We start from the raw sequence: 20,847 nt of genomic DNA on the forward strand, positions 1-20,847 counted from the left end.
CGACAACGGTATATTTCCCGGACTTTCTTTTAATTTGTTGAACTCAAATTTTTTGATAATACATGGCAAAAAACCCTTAATTGTTTTTTTTTAAATTTAAAACGTCAAAGTAATAACAAGAAATGTAATATAGGCTTCACTAAATTTTGCACGAAAAAAATGTAATTTCAATTGCTTTATTTGTACCAAAAAAATTTTTCATTTACCTTAAAAAGTTTATCAGCAATCGAGTGTGGACCTAAGTAAGGTACATGACCAAGTCTAAGGTATTTTTATTGTAAGCGTCATAATCATATTTAAAACAAAGGAACCATACCATAGACAACGTAAGATAATAACGCCAATTAATAAAAGAAGTGCATAGCAAGGTCTGTACCCCATCCGTTACAACCAACAGAAGTTATGGAAAAGATCACGTGTACCCGATAGGGGTTCACCATCGTTGTAGACCGTGTGTTGTTTTAGTTGATGGTGATTAGAAAATAAATAAAAACAAGACACCAAAGAAAAACCGGACCTGAAGACTGGATCACTTGTACAAAAAAGACCACATTTTTATTGTGGCTTTTTTAGCAGGTGGCTTTTTAAAACAAAAAAAGCAAAAAAAAAAAAAAAAAAAAAACAAAAAAAAAAAAGCCTGTAACTTCAAAAAATCCAAGAGGCAGCAAAAATGTAAAAATTTTTGCCAAGCATTTAAACTAGTCTTTGAGGGGTTAGGTTATCACATATTTCCCATGCAAAAATCATCATACAAAATATCTGATAGGTCAAGATCCAAAATTATCTTTTCATAGGTTGATTTAAAATAGAATGATTAAAGGATTCTTCTTTATTTACAGGCTGTTTCAGAATAAAGTGAACATTTTTATTGTGATGTAAACACTACACTGAGTATCGTTTCTAAAGTAGGAATCCATGTGTTGAATGTGCTTAATAACGTAGAAAACAGAATACTCTTAAGATCGCCACTGAAAGAACCATTTATTTTCACACGGTAACTTAATAGGTAGTTCAGTTAAATTATTTGTTCGGCATGTAAATTTCATATCTCAAGGATATTTAATAAACAATTAAAAATATTCAAATAATAAACTCAAAAATAACTACATTTTTGGTATGAAAAAATGCAGCGGGGTTTGCATCACAAAAAGATGGTCTACATTGCTCGACAATCATTAAAATTTTTCTATCGTCAGAACATAGAGCTGTCTCGAATGTTTTTATTAAGCTGCAACAATCCAACCAATCAATTTTTCTATGTTTGGGCCTACACAATAAGAAATGATTTGTAGTCAGGAAACATTACTGGCTAGTGTATTAACGTACTGCAACCAATAAGGTAGTTATGGACTCCCGGGCTAAACGTGCTGGGTGCACTCTCGTGCCAAGATCACATTTTCTCCTTAAGTTTAAACCAAGGTCAGGGAAATGAAATCATTAAGGAGATCAGGCATGACATTTTATATAAATGATAAAAGTAATAATGACCATGAGGCAGGATGGAAAGATGTGTCAGTCTGTTACAAAATATTTCATCTCGAAACATTTATGGAGTGTTTTTCCAAAAATTATGGACCTGAGAAGATAGAATTTTCTTTCATCAAAGTGTTGTTTTTTCTTACGTACTTTGTACTTATGTACGCTTCAATTATTGTGAAGAGCCAATCTCAGTCATCTTACATGTATGTTTCATATTGTTGTGAGCAGCCAATCTCAGTCATCTTACATGTATGTTTCATTGTTGTGAGCAGCCAGTCTCGGTCTTCTTACATGCATGCTTCATTGTTGTGAGCAGCCAGTCTCTGTCTTTTTACATGCATGCTTCATTGTTGTGAGCAGCCAGTCTCTGTCTTCTTACATGCATGCTTTCATTGTTGTGAGCAGCCAGTCTCAGTCATCTTACATGTATGTTTCATTGTTGTGGGCAGCCAGTCTCCGTCATCTTACATGTATGTTTCATTGTTGTGGAGCAGCCAGTCTCTGTCTTCTAACATGCATGCTTCATTGTTGTGAGCAGCCAATCTCTGTCTTCTTACATGCATGCTTTCATTGTTGTGAGCAGCCAGTCTCAGTCATCTTACATGTATGTTTTCATTGTTTGTGGGCAGCCAGTCTCCGTCATCTTACATGTATGTTTTCATTGGTTGTGAGCAGGCCAGTCTCCGTCATCTTACATGTATGTTTCATTGTTGTGAGCAGCCAGTCTCCGTCATCTTACATGTATGTTTCATTGTTGTGAGCAGCCAGTCTCCGTCATCTTACATGTATGTTTCCATTGTTGTGAGCAGCCAGTCTCCGTCATCTTACATGTATGTTTCATTGTTGTGAGCAGCCAGTCTCCGTCATCTTACATGTATGTTTTCATTGTTGTGAGCAGCCAGTCTCCGTCATCTTACATGTATGTTTCATTGTTGTGAGCAGCCAGTCTCCGTCATCTTACATGTATGTTTCATTGTTGTGAGCAGCCAGTCTCCGTCATCTTACATGTATGTTTCATTGTTGTGAGCAGCCAGTCTCCGTCATCTTACATGTAAGTTTCATTGTTGTGAGCAGCCAATCTCAGTCATGTTACATGTATGTTTCATTGTTGTGAGCAGCCAGTCTCTGTCTTCTTACATGCATGCTTCATTGTTGTGAGCAGCCAGTCTCTGTCTTCTTACATGCATGCTTCATTGTTGTGAGCAAGCCAGTCTCAGTCATCTTACATGTATGTTTCATTGTTGTGGGCAGCCAGTCTCCGTCATCTTACATGTATGTTTTCATTGTTGTGAGCAGCCAGTCTCCGTCATCTTACATGTATGTTTCATTGTTGTGAGCAGCCAATCTCGGTCTTCTTACATGCATGCTTCATTGTTGTGAGCAGCCAGTCTCCGTCTTCTTACATGCATGCTTCATTGAAAATTAAAAGCTTTTTTTCGTGTGATTTCTTGGAAAAAGGAATTAAAATACGATTTAGGTACACAGAAATTTTTTCTCTTTTATTGTGTATAATATATGGCCTACCTAAACAGTGTTTATCTCAAAATTTCTTTTTATTTAAAATAAGTTTAATACTGATTTGTCATGTCATAAACGACCCTTAAAAGTTGAAAGTAACGACACTATACTCAATTTTTAGGTCAACTATTGGCTAATTTGTATTAATTTAAATCTTTTTTATATGGTTAAGAATTTTTAAAACATCTAAAAATCCAACCTAATATGAAAATTTATTAGTTTGAAAGTGTTTCAAAACTTAAATCATGTTCACTGTCAGTAGTGGATCTAGGATTTATTTTGAAGGATGTTTATACAGCAGGAGATACAGAGGAAGAGAGAGAGAGAATTAACTTTATTTACAATCTTAAAGATTGAAATAGTGTCAATAATTTACAATATAATTTCCCCATATCAAATTACATTTTTTTTTTTCACTAAGTACGCCAGTTCAGAAATTCTTCCACAGAGTTAGAACGGGTGCAGCTGAAGCCATCGATTGGAGTACTCTCTTCAGCTTCTCTGGACTGGACCTCTTGATCTCTTCAGGTAAACAGTTGTATAGCTTGGCTCCTATGTAGGAAGGGCTTTCCCTCGTATCTTCTGCTATGATGAGATGGCAGGTTGAAAATCACTGGCATGGCGTGTGAAGTGTTGGTGTACATCTCTATTCCGTGGTGGACTCATTTTACAGGCCATTATTATGACTTCCAGGACGTAAATATTAAACCACTGTTAAAATTCTCCACTCAAGAAAAGCAGGTCTGCAGCTGACCCTCCACTCCAAACCAGCCATCATCCTTACAGCCTTTTTCTGCAAGACTAGGACACGATTCAGATTTTTTTTGAGCGGTGCCCCCCCAAAGCACTATACCATAGCGTATGTGGCTGTCTATGAGAGCGGAATAGGTCATTTTAAACCGCTTCAGTTGTGCCGGTGGCCTTAATGCGCCTTTAAAGCGTAAATACCACTGCTCAATCTCTTGCACAGGGCGTCAATGTGTCCGTCCCACTTTAAGGTTGGCATCTAATATGATTCCAAGATGCTTTAAAATTATCAACGGAGAGGATGTTTGGGAGGCCTGATATGTCGTCCTTATCTTTACCCATTATCAGCTGTTTAGTTTTGCTTTCGTTGAAAACCAAGTCGTTACCCCGAACAGTACTCGATGGCTAGGTTGAGGGAAATAAAATGATTTTATTTCAAGGTCTTCAAACAGTTTTGCAGGATGTTACCAAGACAGTGTCATCCGCATACATAATTGCCTTGCTGAAATTCTGAGTGTATATGGGAAGATCCAGTGTAAAAAGTTATAAATAATACGGGACCCAACACCGAGCCCTGGGGGACACCTCGGCAGACGGGAGGTAGCATGGACGACCTGATATTTGCACAACCTCCGTTTGACTTTCTCTTCAGTTCAACAAGTTGTTTACGACCTTTCAGGTAGCTCTCAAACCAAGCCAAAGCCCGACTATGGAATCCAATTGCTTCAAGCTTGCTGAGGATTACGTCATGACCGAGGGCAATCAAAGGCCTTGCTAAGGTCGAGATAAAGACCAATGAATGTTTTCACTATCCTCCAGGTGTTCATGGAAATCCTCCACTAAGTCCACCAAAGCTGTCGACGTTGATTTTTTCTTGAGGAAGCCATGTTGATTTTCAAGGTGAATGTCGTTCTTGTTCAGATGATCCTCAACTCGGACTAGGACCACTTTTTCTATTATCTTTGAAAACGTGGAGACCAGGGAAATCGGTCTAAAGTTTCCAAGCTCATGTTTGTTTCCATTTTTGTGCAGTGGTATGACCTTAGTAATCTTCAGTCCACTGGGAAAGGAAGCCACAGGAAAGACTGAGATTGACGATGTGAAGAAAGGGGGTCAGTAGCTCTTGCAGACAATTCTTTACAATATTGGAAGGAGAATCCATCTAGTCCTGATGAGGGCTTGCTCCTCATTGTAGTGATAATCTCGGCAAGTTCTTTCTCTGTCGTGGGTGTCAATGCCGTAAGAGGATATGCAATGTTTAACTTAGGGGCTAGAATATGTTTTTCTGATTTTTCCTGGTTATTTTTTAAAGTTACTTCAGCAATGGACGTGAAGAATGCATTAAAAGGTATTTGCGACCTCCAATGGATCGTCCACGCCTTTGGCCGTCATCTAGCATCACATACTCTATATCATTGGTACTATGGTTTTTTATACTTCCTCTCACTGTTTATAACCCTCCATATTGCTTTGGATTTTGCAATTGGACTGGGTTATAAAGTTGGCTGTTGCCTCCTGCCTTAGTTTTCTTAATTTCAAGTCGTAGGTCTTCTTGAGTTGGCTAGCAGTCTTCTTGTCGTCTTCGCTCCCAGTGTGGATAAAGTTTTCCTGAGCCCCGAAGGAACGTGTCTCTCATCCGTTTGGAAGGGGGTTGGAAGGGGGTGGAAGGGGTTTGGAAAGGCTCTCTCTCAAGTAGTTGTTTATCAAATTGTGTAATTGTAAGACAATGATCTTGATTTTAAACCCTAGAAGTGGCAATGCTAAACTTCCTCAGTGGCAAGCTCTTTTTGGCCCACTTTCCAGAGTATTTTTTAAAAATTCACCAAAAAATATATTTTTTACTCTAAACCTAGTCATGTTGCATACTGAATTCTTCGGAAAGAGTTGAATTTTTCATATTATGACAAAATAAAATGATTTCTTGAAACCTGAATTGGACTTATCATGTGAAAAACCAAAAGATTTTGATTGACCAAACTAAAAGTTGTAACTTTTGACACTTTGTAAAAAATAACAAACACATAGTTACATAAAATCCATTATATACAAAAGGTAGAAACAAATAATTATTCTACAAATAACAAAGGAAAAAGTTTGAAAATTATAAAAAAATAAAGTTAAAAATTTAAAAAATTAAAAAAAATTTTTGCAAAATAGCAAAAAAAGTTATTTTGTTGAAACTGGTAAAAAACAACCTAAATGCTGTAGAATCTTTGCATACTATATTTTACTTTGAAGAGAAAGAGTTTTTCTACAGATCTACCAGATCAGTTTATTACAGTAAATTATTATTTTTAGTTTTTTTGTTTGTGATCAAACTTGAAAATGAAATTTGGTACCAGGAAACAGTGAATAAACAAACTAAACACAAGATCGTAAAAACAATGCCAAATTTATTACAAACCAAAAAGATAGACAATGTTATAATAATAAAGAAAATATATAGCTATATGTACAAGCCAAGAGAAACGAAACAGTCACGTAGGCCTACTCAGCTAGTTTTGCCACAGGACCGCGGGAGAAAACTTAGGATTATTTCAGTTAGTACCATTGATTATTTCATCGTGATGTTGATGATACTATATGAAATGTATTTGAAATTTAGTGGTGAATGCAACTGTGCAAACTAGGCGTAAAAATAATTATCGGTTTGCCTAGCAATAAGCGGTAATGTGAAGCGACTTCTAAGACGTCGCTGTCGCTTGCCACGTCACGGCGGCGTAAATAGAACGTCTCAGACGTCGCTTGCCACTTAGAGGGTTAATCCTTTTAAATGTATCACATTTTTTAACTACTGTACCAAGTTTTAAGCCTCTAGGTCCTTTCTATCAAGTTATCAATGGGCAGACAGACAATAACATGATTTTAGAAGTACCTGTAGAGTCCCTTCTTTAGTAGAGTTCCTAAAAGTTATAGCTTTACTGTGTTTTTTTGTTTTGTTTATTTTATTTTTTTTTTTTTTTTTTGATGAGGAATTTCATTCCAGAACCTCCCTGATTAAGCTAATGCAAATATGGAAAAAAGACAAGTAAAATCACGTAGTAGGCCCTACTAGGAAAAAGTTATTGAGAATCATCAATAATCAGAAAGTTAACCTGCTTAAGAAGGTCGGCGAACAAATGAGATTCACTCTTTAATTATGAATAACATGTCATATTCTCAATACGAACCAGACAGACTCTGAAACATTTATGAAAGACATTAGAATATCAAATTTTTCTATACATCATAATATTGAAAGTAGTAATCCAGAGAATATATAGCCTACTTTGAATATAGACAGCTCACATATTGTGCTTGAGGATATCCTCACCAGCAGTCTAGTAGTTCTCTTTCAATGCCATGATACTCTCCACATCCAGCTAGACTGCACAAAGCTCTTGCCAGATTAACTCCTTCAAGGTCTTTGACGTAATATTACACTCATAGCGATTGCGTAAAAGTGTTCTACAGATGTGATAATAACTAAATAACATAGTTTAACTAATAACATAGAAAGCTGGCTTTTAGCTACATAAGTCTTCCAGATCAACAGATCAGGTTTATAGAAAGCTCCTCTGGCAGCTACTATAGTGAGTCAAACCCATTGGTTAGTTATCTCCCCGCAGTCGAGATAATAAATCAAAGCCTTTAGAGTACACCGAACCATCTAGGAAGAATAAATTGAATAGGAACTGAGGATGGGAATAATGTATTGACACCTAATAACTAAAAAGCCACAAATCGTTAACATCTTTTTAGACAATATCCAAATTATTTGAATGAAATAATAAGAATTTGAATTTTCTCTGTTATCAATTTATAAGAAACAGATTGTATTACTAGAAGGCACCATACATTTTAGATAAAACTATAAGTAACACTAAATTAAAACATAGCTGACTGAAATAGCAGTTGAGGTTGTGTGGTGAGTAAGAAGTCTTGGTTTTTAGTGGTCAACCAAAACAATATGTGCAATAACTAGCCAAAAGGAAAGTGCAGAATTCATCATTTGAAACTGTATAACTTTTAACACAAAACACTGGTGGCTGGAATGTAAGTTAATGAAAAGGTGACTTTTTAAAGTCAATGGTTATGAAATTTCCTGTTCAGGAGGTTTAAAAATGTCATAAATTAATACTAAGTAAATTTTAGAGCTAATCATGAGACAATAGACAAAACAAAATATACTTTTTGAATAAATGTTGCATAAATATTAAAGTTGGAAAAAGATATGTAGGCTTGTAGAAATTGTAAAATTACATGTAGGATACGTCATATAGCATGAGTATTATCAACAATAAATAAATAATAAACAAAGTTTCGATTTTGAAGAAGTGTTCTCTAAGATACCACTTCCAACAGTGTCTGAAAAATTTGATATTTACATTTTTTATCCATCTTTCATGGTTCGTTTAGTTCTGTTATAGTGATGGAAGTACTTTTTGCTTGTGTTGATTTCCACATAAAAAATGTGTTGGATGAATATCAATATTGTTTCTCTAACTTGGATAATCCATTCAGACAACTTGTATCAAAATCTCATGTGTGTCTTCTCTTGTGATATTTAATGTTGGTTGGAAGGAGGGTTGAGGCAAGTAATGAATTTCCACTCGAAAACTGCATTAATAGTGACTATCTAAATAATACTTTATAGCGATTCAAATTCAAAACAACTTTATTCATATAATTTGTACAATTACTACATTTAAAATTATACAAATAAAGAACGGCATCAGTCATATTTTATTCAAAATATTTTTATATTTCCATAAATTCTTCTAATGAATATAAAACTTTATTGGTTAAAAATATTTTAAGGTGTTTTTAGAACAATAAATTATTTTCTATACTGAGTAAGTCTTTTGGAATTTTATTTATAAACTTAATTCCTGTCGAGCTTGGTTTCTTATAATGAAATTCCAACGAGTGTTTATGTACCGCCAATTGGTTTCTAATTGGAGTAAAATAGTCGTGAATAGACCCTAATCAAGGTAATTTGTAAACATTTGATCTGACTATCATTACTGTTACTGGAAGTATACACATTCCATAAACAGTTAAAATTCCCAATTTATAAAAATGAATCTTTCACAGAATCCCGGCCCTTTAAATTTAGTATTATTCCTAATTGCCTTTTTTTTAAGTTGCAGAATGCTTTACAGATTTTTATTATTAGCGGCCCCATACAACGCAACACCAAAGTGTATTTGAGAATGTATGTGGGCATAGTAGATGGTTTTTTGAATTTATATTGAGCAATATTTGGATCATCTTCTACAAAGTTTTTTGGGTCTAAATGCGGACTGTAAATTAACATGGCATGAGCGTATTTCAAATCTAAATAAAACACTAAGTAAAACCTATTTGATATTCAATTCAATTCAATTAAATTCAAATAATCTTTATTCATATTTGTACATTGAAATACAATAAAAATAGTGTCACAATTCATCAGGACTATATCTAAGTATGTTCCAGATATAATTTTTATCTAAAACCTTATAGTTAAATGTCTAAATCTGTGCTTTAATACCTTGTCGAAAACATTTTTAAAATTTCAATTAAGTTGCATGTTGTTTCTTAGGCTATAAAATTCGTCAAATGTATAAAAAGCATTTTTAAGCATGAAATTCTTTAGCAATAACCTGAATTTTTTCTGATCATTTATTTTGCCAATTTCTTTTGGGAATAAGATTTAAAAACTTTACACCATTATATGTGGTTTTCTTCTTAAACAATTCTAAATTATGATTATCCAAAACTATTTTATTTTTATTACGTGTGTCGTAATGGTGAATATCATTGTGTGTTAAAAATTTTCCTAAATTAATTTTGACATAAATAATACATTCTAAAATATACAGGCTATGAACTGTTAAAATTTTTAAATCAATGAAATGTTGTCGTACCGAGTCATCATTATGTAAATTTAACATTGCTCTTACAGCTCTTTTTTGGCAAATTAAAATTTTATGGAGATTTTGGTTGGATGTACCTCCATACACACATATTTCCGTAAGATACATGCGATTGAACGTGAGCATGAAATACACTTTTTAATACAGTTAGATTACATAAGTTAGACAACCTTTTTAGAGCATAAATTCCAGAATTAATTTTAGTTAAGACATGGTCAATATGCTGATCCCAACTCAGATGGCTATCAATGTAAATACCTAGGAATTTGGTTTTTAGGAACTTGGGATATGACCTCAGTATTAATATGAATTTGGACTTGGCTATCTTTCCTATTTTGTTTTGTTGTAAACAACATGTAATTAGTTTTTTGAGCGTTTAAGATTAAATTGTTATATATATGATCTCGCTCTCTCTCTCTCTCTCAATCAATTGACATTATAAGCGTAATATACCATTCTAAGAATGTTGTCTATTTTAGAATAACTTAAGGCATAATATTCTGGGGTGATTTAGTGGAATGTCAGTGTTTGTATTGCAAAAAAAATAATCTGAGCCATGGTTTAAAAAAAAACCTCACAACACCATGTAAACCTTTTAACTAAAATTTAATCATTTTGGCAGTTCCATCCCTTTATATTTTCCAGCCACTTCTGTTCATGAGAAAAACATCCACCATTTTACAGACAGCAAAATCACTTTCACAGTTATAATACACATACTAACTTTACAATATCCAAATCACAGAACTGGACAATTTGAGGAAATTCCCCAATATGCTGCAATGAGGCTATATAACAAGCTGCCTGAGCTTTTTGAGTCATTACAGAATTTGAAACTTAAAAAAAATTTTTAATATCTCATGATAAATGCTTTTACTCTGTTTAAAAAATATCTTCAAAATATGTAATTTAGAATTTTAATAATCTAGTTTTTATGTCAATTACTGGATGATTCATTGTACTACCTAAATTTTATATGATCATGTGTATATTATTATTTTAATGTAACCAGGATTGGGGTTTAAGATCGGTAGAATGAATGAACTTTGTGTCTATATAGATAATTGGTCGGCCTTCGGCTAGGAAACACTTAATTCCGCTTAATTTAGGTTAAAGAAAGAAGCAATTCCTATCACATATTTCTGGTTTTCCTATAACAACTTTTAAATTATTTCGTTTTTCTCTACTGCCATCCAAGATTTAAAAAAAACTTTTAAACTACTCTTCTTTCCACCCAAGTGAATAGTTTCTTGAAGTTTATTTGAAAGTGGGTCTTGGAAAACACTGAAGAATTGATATATAAGGATAAGCCCGATGTTCTTGGAATACCCCCTCTCCCCCACCCACCAGTCAGCCGGCCGGTCTGCACTCACAGATCCCTTGGCCCGTCTATATGTTACAATGTTTAGGACTTGATATCTTATAATGTTGGAAGATAATAAAAGAATGTATAATATCAGTCACCCAACCTTTTATTGTTAAAGAGTATAAGTTCTTGCAACTTTTTATAAATTTAGGTTAAGTTTTTAATTTTATGATTGATTTTCTGAATGACCTAGGAATTTGTTATTGCAGTATCGTCTACTCCCTTCAATTTTTCTTCACTAAGTCTATTGTGAACACTTTTTTAGTTTACAAGTTCATAAAATAATTCCATATGTCTAATATCATTTCCATAACACTAAACATCAGTGAATAGATTTTAGTAAATCACTGTAATAGAATACAATGAAAAGAAATCTTCACTGACCAAGATCGATTTTGCATTGCAGGACAAAGACAGAGGTACTGCTGAAACATTAGTGTTCCACTTTGAATGCTGAGCTGTGAGCTTAACTTGAACAGAGAGAGTTATATATTAAATTGTTGTTTTATATTTTTTCAGCTGATATTAAACATTCCATGGTGAATGGGCTTTCCAATGGTTATGACAAAGAGAAGAAAGACAAAGACAAGCACCACGATAAAGATCGTGATAAGGAGAAGCACAGAGATAAAGAGAGTGATCGGGACAAACACAGAAGCAAAGATGGTGATAAGGATAAACATAGAGATAAGCATAAAGACCACAAAGACAGGGACCGTGATCGTGAAAAGGACAAGCATAGAGAAAAGGACAAAGAAAGAGACAAGGAGCGTGATAAGTCGAAAACATAGTTCTAGTTCTTCTAGCAAAGTAAGTACACTTAGTATTTTTAATGTTGAAAACTTTGTATTTAGAGATTCATAAGTCAAGAATAGTATGTAGTTTTATCAAGTGGTAATTTCTTTAATCCTTATTGACAGAATTGAATTCACAGTTAACCTTGGATTATCAGTCATTGGTATTTATCAAGGTTAAATATTTAGAGTGAGAATATTGTAACTTTGAGCAGATGTAAAAAGACTAAACCAATGTCCAATCATGTTATTTTGTGGAGTTTTTCTGAGCCAGTGATTAATTGATTACATTTAAATGTTTAACAACAAAAACTGTTTAAACCCGTTTTTTAATTTTTTTGTCCTCAAATCCATGATTACACAGTTAGAAACCTGCAGTCTTACCACTTGGCTACAGTAAACGTTATTTGACAAATGTATAATTCTTTAAGTAGAATATTTCAAATACATTTTCATATTATATACTTTTCAGAAGAAGGTAATAGAAATTAATTTGAATTTAAGACAGTGTTTAAAATTTAAGATGAGTCTTTGATCTTTAACCCCCAGTGGCAATTGAAATGGACCTGTATCCCAATCCACTGCCTCAGTTCATTCCTTTTAGCCAGGACTAGCTCCTAGCCAACTTAGTCTAACCTAGCTCCTAGCCTAACATAACTCATCATTCCTCCTGATAGTGACCAATGACAGAAGGCAGTGTTTATAAAAATATCGTACTTAATTTACAGTATATGTTATTATTTTCAGGACAAACATAATAGTAGTAGTAGTAGCAGTTCTAAGGACAAAGATAGGGACAAAGAAAGGAAAGACAGAGAAAAGAGTAAGCATCATGATGACAAGGAGAGAAAAGACAAGGAGCATAAAAGTAGCAGCTCGTCTAGTAAAGATAAGGAACACAAGAGTTCCAGTTCCAGGTAATAATCACTCAATTGATTTATTGTCATTTCACAAGACCAGTATTGACCATGTCAGAATATAGCATATGTGCCAGGTCAGTAGGAACATAAAAGTAGCAGCTCGTCTAGTAAAGATAAGGAACACAAGAGTTCCAGTTCCAGGTAATAATCACTCAATTGATTTATTGTCATTTCACAAGACCAGTATTGACCATGTCAGAATATAGCGTATGTGCCAGGTCAGTAGGTTATAACAAATAAAACAGGAGTAAAATCCAGTAAAAAAATATTTTATTAGTGTACTTAGTTATAATTGGTAAAAGACTATTGCAAATGCTTAAGCACATAACTGAATAATTATTGAATGATATTCTCAATATACTATAACTGAAGACTGCTTGATTTTTTTATCTTGTGTTACAATTTAAATATTATTAAAATCATAATTAACTATATCAAATAAATAAAGATTAGTTATTGCTTTTATTTTTAGCTTATTAAAGATTGGTTTACAGTGTTTCAGAATTGTTAAATTTATTTATTATCTTATGACTTTCTTTTGTAAGGAAAGAATTTCCTGAACTCTGTTAGTAGTACCCTGAAGTAGTAAGGGTTATTTACTTTGAAGGTATTCAGACATTAGTCATTGTGTAACAAATCATTTGTCTAGCAATTAACGTAAGTAGCTAAAGATCCTGATACCATATTATCAATGAACATAACAAAGTATCAAGTGTATTGTATAATCATGTGGCTAGTAAACCTAATAAAAGTGGGCATCCATACTATACGGGTATCAGAAGAATTCCTATTGCATAGCATATTTTATTTAAACATTAGATTATGAGTTTTTTGTCATATGACAAATGTTTAAACATAAAATATTTAACTTTTTTATGAAAAATTTATAATATGTCTCAATTAAAATTTTATGAAGAGCTATCAATATTTTACCAACATGATTAAGTAGTATGCTTACATTTAAATGTTAAAAATTGTTCATATTAAAAACATTTTTCTATCCCAAAAAAGCTGCAGTTGAGATAAGAACTATGATAACATTAGCTTAAAAGAATTGATAATCCAGAAGTATTATGAAGTATTTTTTTTTTTTTTTCAGCAAACATAGCAGTTCTTCTAGCTCAAAACCCAGTTCTAGTAGTTCATCTAAAGATAAGGAACATAGAGATAAAGATCGAGAAAAGGATAAGGAAAAGAGCCGTGATAAGGATAAAGAGCGCAGTAAAGAAAAACACAGTTCTAGTGAAAAGCATAGCTCAAGTGAGAAACACAGTTCAGGTTCCAGCAAAGACAAGGAGAGACACAGTTCTGACAAGCATAAATCAGACAAAGATAGGCATAGTTCCAGTTCTAGCAAGGAGAAGGATAGACATAGTTCGGAGAAGAAGGATAAACATAGAGAAAAAGATAAATCTAGAGATAAAGAAAGAGAAAAGGAGAAAATAATCAAGAAGGAAGAGCTGTTAGGTAAGTGGGTATTTTCTATCAAACCAATTAGTATGTAGGCTACTTGTGAATTGTTCAATATGCAAAATACTAAATGCTTAATGAGGGAACATAATATTTTATTGGTTAAATGAATTAAAATTTTAAAAAAAGAGTGAAAACTGTTACTTTCCAAACATATGTTGAAACCAGATGTTGTGTACAGAATTATTTACACTCATGTTGACATAAACAATTTGTGCATCATTTCATTTGAAAATTAACAAGTTTCAATTATTTTAACAACCTAATCAAGTTATTGCCAACATTAAGTTTACAGGTTCAGCACAGCATGTTACAGGTATTTATTATGCTACCATGGCCAGCTAACCCTTCTCTTGGCAGTCATTCCACTTCTTATTCTTAGACCATTTTCAAACATTTTTCAAGGGTATTTTTAATAATTATTGTAATATAAAATTATATTTTGTTTTCTTAAAAAATTTTAAGTTTCTAGTTTAGGAAAATAAAATTTTAAGGGGGCCATTTGACAGTAAATTCAATCCGGTTTCTAGATTTAAATATAACAGGGGCCAAATTTAACAAACCACCAAGACAGACAAACAATAAAAAAAACGCAATAAGGAAATGCATAGCAATGTGTACCTCGTGCTTTAAGATACCCGAACGGCTACACAACAGCACTTGTGAAAGATTGCGTAGGGTACATGTTGTTGTGAATGCGTTAAATACATCTGTCACAAGTTACATGAATATACACAGAGTAAAAAATCTTGAATATACAAGAGTCTGAGTCCAGTATTGCTTAGACAAGGAATCTTAAATCGTATCGTAAACTATTAAACAGTGTAACAGTAGAAGCAAGAGAAAATAGCAAAGAATAAACGTGAATGTGACAATTGCCTGTATAGGATTTGCAGGTACCACAGACAATTATTTAATAAAAACAAGGTGTTGTTGAAATTTATTTAGCTCACTAAAATAATGATCATAGCTTTCAAATTGTATTGACTTTACATATAACAATTATAATTTTGTATTGTATTTAACATAAAGAGTATGGAAATGATAAAATAGTATAAATGTATATATTGCTTTGTATTTTCAGAATCCCCACAATTTAAAAATGAATCGATGGAAATAAAGCAAGAAAGGGATGAAGATTTCTCACTTCAAACTTCTTTAAGGGTAAGTCCTGTAGTTAAATAAAACTGTGAGTGCGAGAGAAACTCCGTATTAGTTTTAGTTGTTATGCAGAAGCTGTGATTTATTGACAGAGGAACAGCGGATTCAAGTAAGCATTCAATACCATGTCCTTACAGGTCCACATGTTAAGCGTTCCAACTATTAATAGATATTTATCTTTGTGCCTTATGAGTTTTCTTTCATTTGTAAAATATCCATAATAACAAAGACAGATACAGATGAACTTAATTAACCAAGTTACCCGTTAATCAAATTGATTCCAACAAGAAACTATTTTTTTAATGTTTGCCCTCTACGATGTCCATTGTCTGTTCTAGGATGACTCGATGGATGACGATGATGACGGAAAGTTGATGATCAAGGAGGAGCCGACGGATGACGAAAGCAAGATGGATTACACCGAGAGTACCATGGATATGTCCGGTGACAGGTCACAGATCAAAGAGGAGGAGGAGGATGATGAGGACGACGACTTGCCTATGGTGAGCTTTTAATGTTATAATGTCAGTATTACTTCTCAGGCTTCGTGTGTAAAACTTTCAGATCAGCCACTGAGTACACCTTCTGTTCAATGTTCAAGTTGGCCACTTTAGCTACAACTGTATATAAAATAGAATAAACTAAAACTTTAACAAATTAAAAAAATCAAAGGAATCTCAGTAATTAAAATTTTCAAATACTACTACAACTACTTTCAAGTAGTTTTTTGGAACATGATTTCAGTTTGTAAAAATAGCTGCTTTGATAGTTTTCAATTCATTATTCTTAAAATACTTTGTTGCTCTTTGATGAGTTGAGGCCCACAATTTTGTGTATGGTGTAGGTGATAAAAGTTAAAATGCAAAGGATTCGACCGTACCATTATATTATATGCACTTTACCAGACAATGTTTATTGTTGCAGGCTGCCCGTATGGCCAAAATGAAGAAGGAAGTGGAATCGGAGGATGAAGATGATGTTCCTCTCATGGCTAGAAAAAAAACCAAAGAAAGAGAGTGCGAAAAAAAAAAGCGGAAAAAAGCCGATAGTGACTACGATGATGAAGAAGATTTTAAACCAGTAAGTTTAAAACTAAATGTTCAATGTATGCTTTATGTAGGAAATAAATCATTTATTTAAATAATGGTCACTACTATTACTTATAGAAATTAAATTTGTAATGTTTTCCTTCAGAAATGTAATAATATCAACCAAGAAAGAAAATAATAAATTACACTAATTTTACAATACGTTAAAATTATTGTGTATGCAGCTTTAGATATGTCAAATTAAAGCATGCTTAGAATTCCAGTTATTTTATATTTTACATGTACATTTGTCTTTAAAAAATATCAGTTGTTTAAATAATAAATATGGTGTTTGTTAAGTGGTATTTATTGTTTTTCTTTCAGGCCAAGAAAAAACAGATAAAGAAGGAAAAGAAGAGTGGAAAGGTGAAGCAGGAAGGTACTACAGAGAGTCCTAGAAAGAAAAAGAAGGATGAGGAAGAACAAGAAGTTTGGAAATGGTAAGTGACAATTTAGAGAAAACTTTTAGTTTTATTTTACAGAAACAATGCTAGAAATTAATTTTCTTGTCGACTGTTTTCTCTCTACCAGACTTTCGTAAAATCTAGGTTGGGTCTAGGCTTTTTGTTTGGGTTCATGTAGATTTCTACATTGTTTCATTATTTTATACAGTATCAAAGTAAAAAGTAAATATTCATGCAGACTGTTTACGTTTTAACAAATCTTGTACTGCCGAGCCCATGTTGTGTTTAAATCTGACAGCCGCAGCCCCAGCGAAATCTATAATTTTGTTATAAAGTCAAGACAGCAAATATATCTTTACTGTTTCATCTGTAAACAGATAGTGGATATATTATACTGTAAAACTTTTGATATTAAGGGGACTGGGATATCCCTATACTTACAATGTTAAATTTGTTAAGTTTATGTACCTGTTTCTCAATAACCATAATTGATATAGACTTACTCTTTGGTTTATTTTTAAAATAGTACTATTCTAATCAAATTAAGTAGAAAAGTTGTTATATTTATTTATTTTTAAAATTATTTATAATTTTTTTTGAAAATGCTTCAAATTTTACATATTTTTTTACTTTTAAAACCTACTATATAAATAAATTTGAAAAATCTCAACTTAAAATGTCCAAAACACTAATAGGAACAAAAGAAACAAAAAATTATATTGATATCTCCTATGGTTTCTCGAGAAAAAGGTACATGAGTAGTAAAAAAAACACGTTATTTCAGGAATCTCAATTTAAAAATGTAACAATATGGAAAGCAGCAGTTTTCATTACCTTAGTACATTCCTGCACCATAAGCTGATTGATCTGGGTCTTCCTGTGCTTCATAATCATCCTCCAACTTCCTTTTGGCCAACTGCCGCTTCTAACGACACTTTTCTTGGATTTCTTCCATCGCTTTTTCAGCTTCCGCAATTCGTTTTTCATCAATAGCTTTCATGACTTTTTTTACAGTTACTTCCAGGATTTATTCCCAATCCTTCTAATAGTCTACATCTTATGTTCCCAGCTATTCCTTCATACACATTAAATTCAAGGGTAGATCTCATCACAAAGTTGTATTTCGGTATTCTGGTCCAGACTACACTGTTCAGGCTCTCACAAGGGTTTTGGGTGCCACCATGGAGACTCTTTTTCAACAGTTCGGGATTCAAGAGGTCTCTGAATATTGATTTATTTTGATCCATAACAACTGTGGCAAAGTGTGTGTGATCATCAGGGTTGACTGTTTATTGCTATTTTTAAAATGTTGGAGATGAATTGTCAGACTCTGCTTAGCGTAGCGGAGAAGCTTATGAAAATGCTTATGCATGTTATTACTAAAGTGTCAATAACTTTTTTTATATTACTAAGATAATCATAAATTTTTATAGAAATAAACAGGAAAATACACTGAATGTAAAAATGCAAAAAAACAAAAATTGAAAATTTTCACCCTTAGGGTCATCCCAGCCCCCTTAATAAATTTTAGTGTAAATAATAACAAGATCCCCACTTGACCGTGAAAACCGTGAATTTCATTCACTGTGGAAAAAGACCTTAAATAGGCCGTAAATTTAATGTACAAACCGTGAAAATCTCAACAACTTGCGATTAAATTAATTAACATGCGTCATCGCTGTGACTGTCATAAGGTGGTTTCACACTGGCAACGAGTTGTCGCAGTCAATCGCCGGACTTCGTGGGTGTGCCAATCTCTCTCGAAATATGGATCTCGGTGGATTCGGTTGGAGAGAAGTCCGTATATGCTTAATTACTTTAAACATTACTATACTTTTTGTACACTATAATGTAAATATTGTATCGTTTTTTTTTTTTTTTTTCCCAAATTTCATATATCTGTGGACTAACTACTTAATCAGATAGGCCTGACACTTTGTTGTTATATATTTTACAATTATGCTACTTTTTCTCTTACTTTATAGCACTTTATGAGTAGATTTTCTCACCAGCGCTAGTAATTTTTGCTTGGCAAGAAAAGTGCATTTAATAATGATTTGGTTATTTTACTAAGGGGAACATGTCAAAATCACACCTAAATTTCTGTACTAATTCGTGTGATAAAATGTTATTGTGTTTACTGTTAAAAAAAATATTTAATGAATGAATAAATGAATGAGTTTATTTCCATCATTTACAATATATACAGGAACAAATTGTACATGTAATAATTATTATCAATCTAAAGGTTGCTCTAAGGAAATGGGTCTACATAGGTAATGTGGCCTGTGCGTAGACCCGAGTTGCTCAAGTAAAAACAATAATTGCAACAATGAGTTTGAAGTATATTGTACGGTTTAATTGAGAACCACAATCCCTACTATGTGCAGCAATGCCAATGTACGTCTTGAGGCAATGTGACCTGTGCATAGACCCGAGTTGCTCAAGTAAAAACAATAATTGCAACAATGAGTTTGAAGTATATTGTACGGTTTAATTGAGAACCACAATCCCTACTATGTGCAGCAATGCCAATGTACGTCTTGAGGCAATGTGACCTGTGCGTAGACCCGAGTTGCTCAAGTAAAAACAATAATTGCAACAATGAGTTTGAAGTATATTGTACGGTTTAATTGAGAACCACAATCCCTACTATGTGCAGCAATGCCAATGTACGTCTTGAGGCAATGTGGCCTGTGCATAGACCCGAGTTGCTCAAGTAAAAACAATAATTTATTGCAACAATGAGTTTGAAGTATATTGTACGGTTTAATTGAGAACCACAATCCCTACTATGTGCAGCAATGCCAATGTACGTCTTGAGGCAATGTGACCTGTGCGTAGACCCGAGTTGCTCAAGTAAAAACAATAATTGCAACAATGAGTTTGAAGTATATTGTACGGTTTAATTGAGAACCACAATCCCTACTATGTGCAGCAATGCCAATGTACGTCTTGAGGCAATGTGACCTGTGCGTAGACCCGAGTTGCTCAAGTAAAAACAATAATTGCAACAATGAGTTTGAAGTATATTGTACGGTTTAATTGAGAACCACAATCCCTACTATGTGCAGCAATGCCAATGTACGTCTTGAGGCAATGTGGCCTGTGCATAGACCCGAGTTGCTCAAGTAAAAACAATAATTGCAACAATGAGTTTGAAGTATATTGTACGGTTTAATTGAGAACCACAATCCCTACTATGTGCAGCAATGCCAATGTACGTCTTGAGGCAATGTGGCCTGTGCATAGACCCGAGTTGCTCAAGTAAAAACAATAATTTTATTGCAACAATGAGTTTGAAGTATATTGTACGGTTTAATTGAGAACCACAATCCCTACTATGTGCAGCAATGCCAATGTACGTCTTGAGGCAATGTGACCTGTGCGTAGACCCGAGTTGCTCAAGTAAAAACAATAATTGCAACAATGAGTTTGAAGTATATTGTACGGTTTAATTGAGAACCACAATCCCTACTATGTGCAGCAATGCCAATGTACGTCTTGAGGCAATGTGACCTGTGCGTAGACCCGAGTTGCTCAAGTAAAAACAATAATTGCAACAATGAGTTTGAAGTATATTGTACGGTTTAATTGAGAACCACAATCCCTACTATGTGCAGCAATGCCAATGTACGTCTTGAGGCAATGTGATGGAGTGTGTCCATAGGGGTCAAAACTATCCATAGTTGGTCGCTATCAGTGACTCGGCTTCCGATACACTTAAATGAAAAATTATGTTATTTATGCGTTTTTGTTAAATAAAAACTGAAGGCGCAAAAACGATATTAGTGTTGTTTAAATTTGAAGAAATATTTCAATATAAAATTTGGGAGATGTAGTAGCAATTAGTAGTCGAGATCGATTTATTCACTCTAAAAGATCGAATTCCAGTACTATTGGAATAGCGGGTATTATGTGAATGTGAAACTGGAGAAAAGAGGTTACTGGAATCTTTGTAAATATAAAGTAGGAGATTTTTTGACATAAAGTTGTCTTA

At 33.4% G+C, this 20,847-nt stretch overlaps 1 protein-coding gene across 1 annotated transcript; it reads left to right on the top strand.

The window, feature by feature from the left end:
- Positions 1 to 4,780: 4,780 nt before the first annotated feature.
- LOC124371592 (DNA topoisomerase 1-like) lies at positions 4,781 to 16,913 on the top strand. Its single transcript, XM_046829939.1, has 9 exons — positions 4,781 to 4,856; positions 11,530 to 11,676; positions 11,723 to 11,820; positions 12,552 to 12,721; positions 13,824 to 14,191; positions 15,279 to 15,358; positions 15,694 to 15,858; positions 16,280 to 16,435; positions 16,768 to 16,913. The coding sequence occupies exons 1-9, from the start codon at positions 4,781 to 4,783 to the stop codon at positions 16,885 to 16,887; spliced, it is 1,380 nt and encodes a 459-aa protein (XP_046685895.1). The 3' UTR covers positions 16,888 to 16,913.
- Positions 16,914 to 20,847: the final 3,934 nt, after the last annotated feature.

Source organism: Homalodisca vitripennis, unplaced genomic scaffold (assembly GCF_021130785.1).
Source record: "Homalodisca vitripennis isolate AUS2020 unplaced genomic scaffold, UT_GWSS_2.1 ScUCBcl_1696;HRSCAF=5643, whole genome shotgun sequence".
Lineage (NCBI taxonomy): Eukaryota > Metazoa > Arthropoda > Insecta > Hemiptera > Cicadellidae > Homalodisca > Homalodisca vitripennis.

What these genes read in the sequence shown, in the direction of transcription:
- LOC124371592 (XM_046829939.1), top strand. Translation starts at nt 4,781, where the DNA reads ATGACCTTAGTAATCTTCAGTCCACTGGGAAAGGAAGCCACAGGAAAG. An exon ending in TGACGATGTGAAGAAAGGGG is followed by an intron (nt 4,857 to 11,529) that starts GTCAGTAGCTCT and finishes ATATTTTTTCAG; the next exon opens with CTGATATTAAACATTCCATG. An exon ending in CACAAGAGTTCCAGTTCCAG is followed by an intron (nt 12,722 to 13,823) that starts GTAATAATCACT and finishes TTTTTTTTTCAG; the next exon opens with CAAACATAGCAGTTCTTCTA.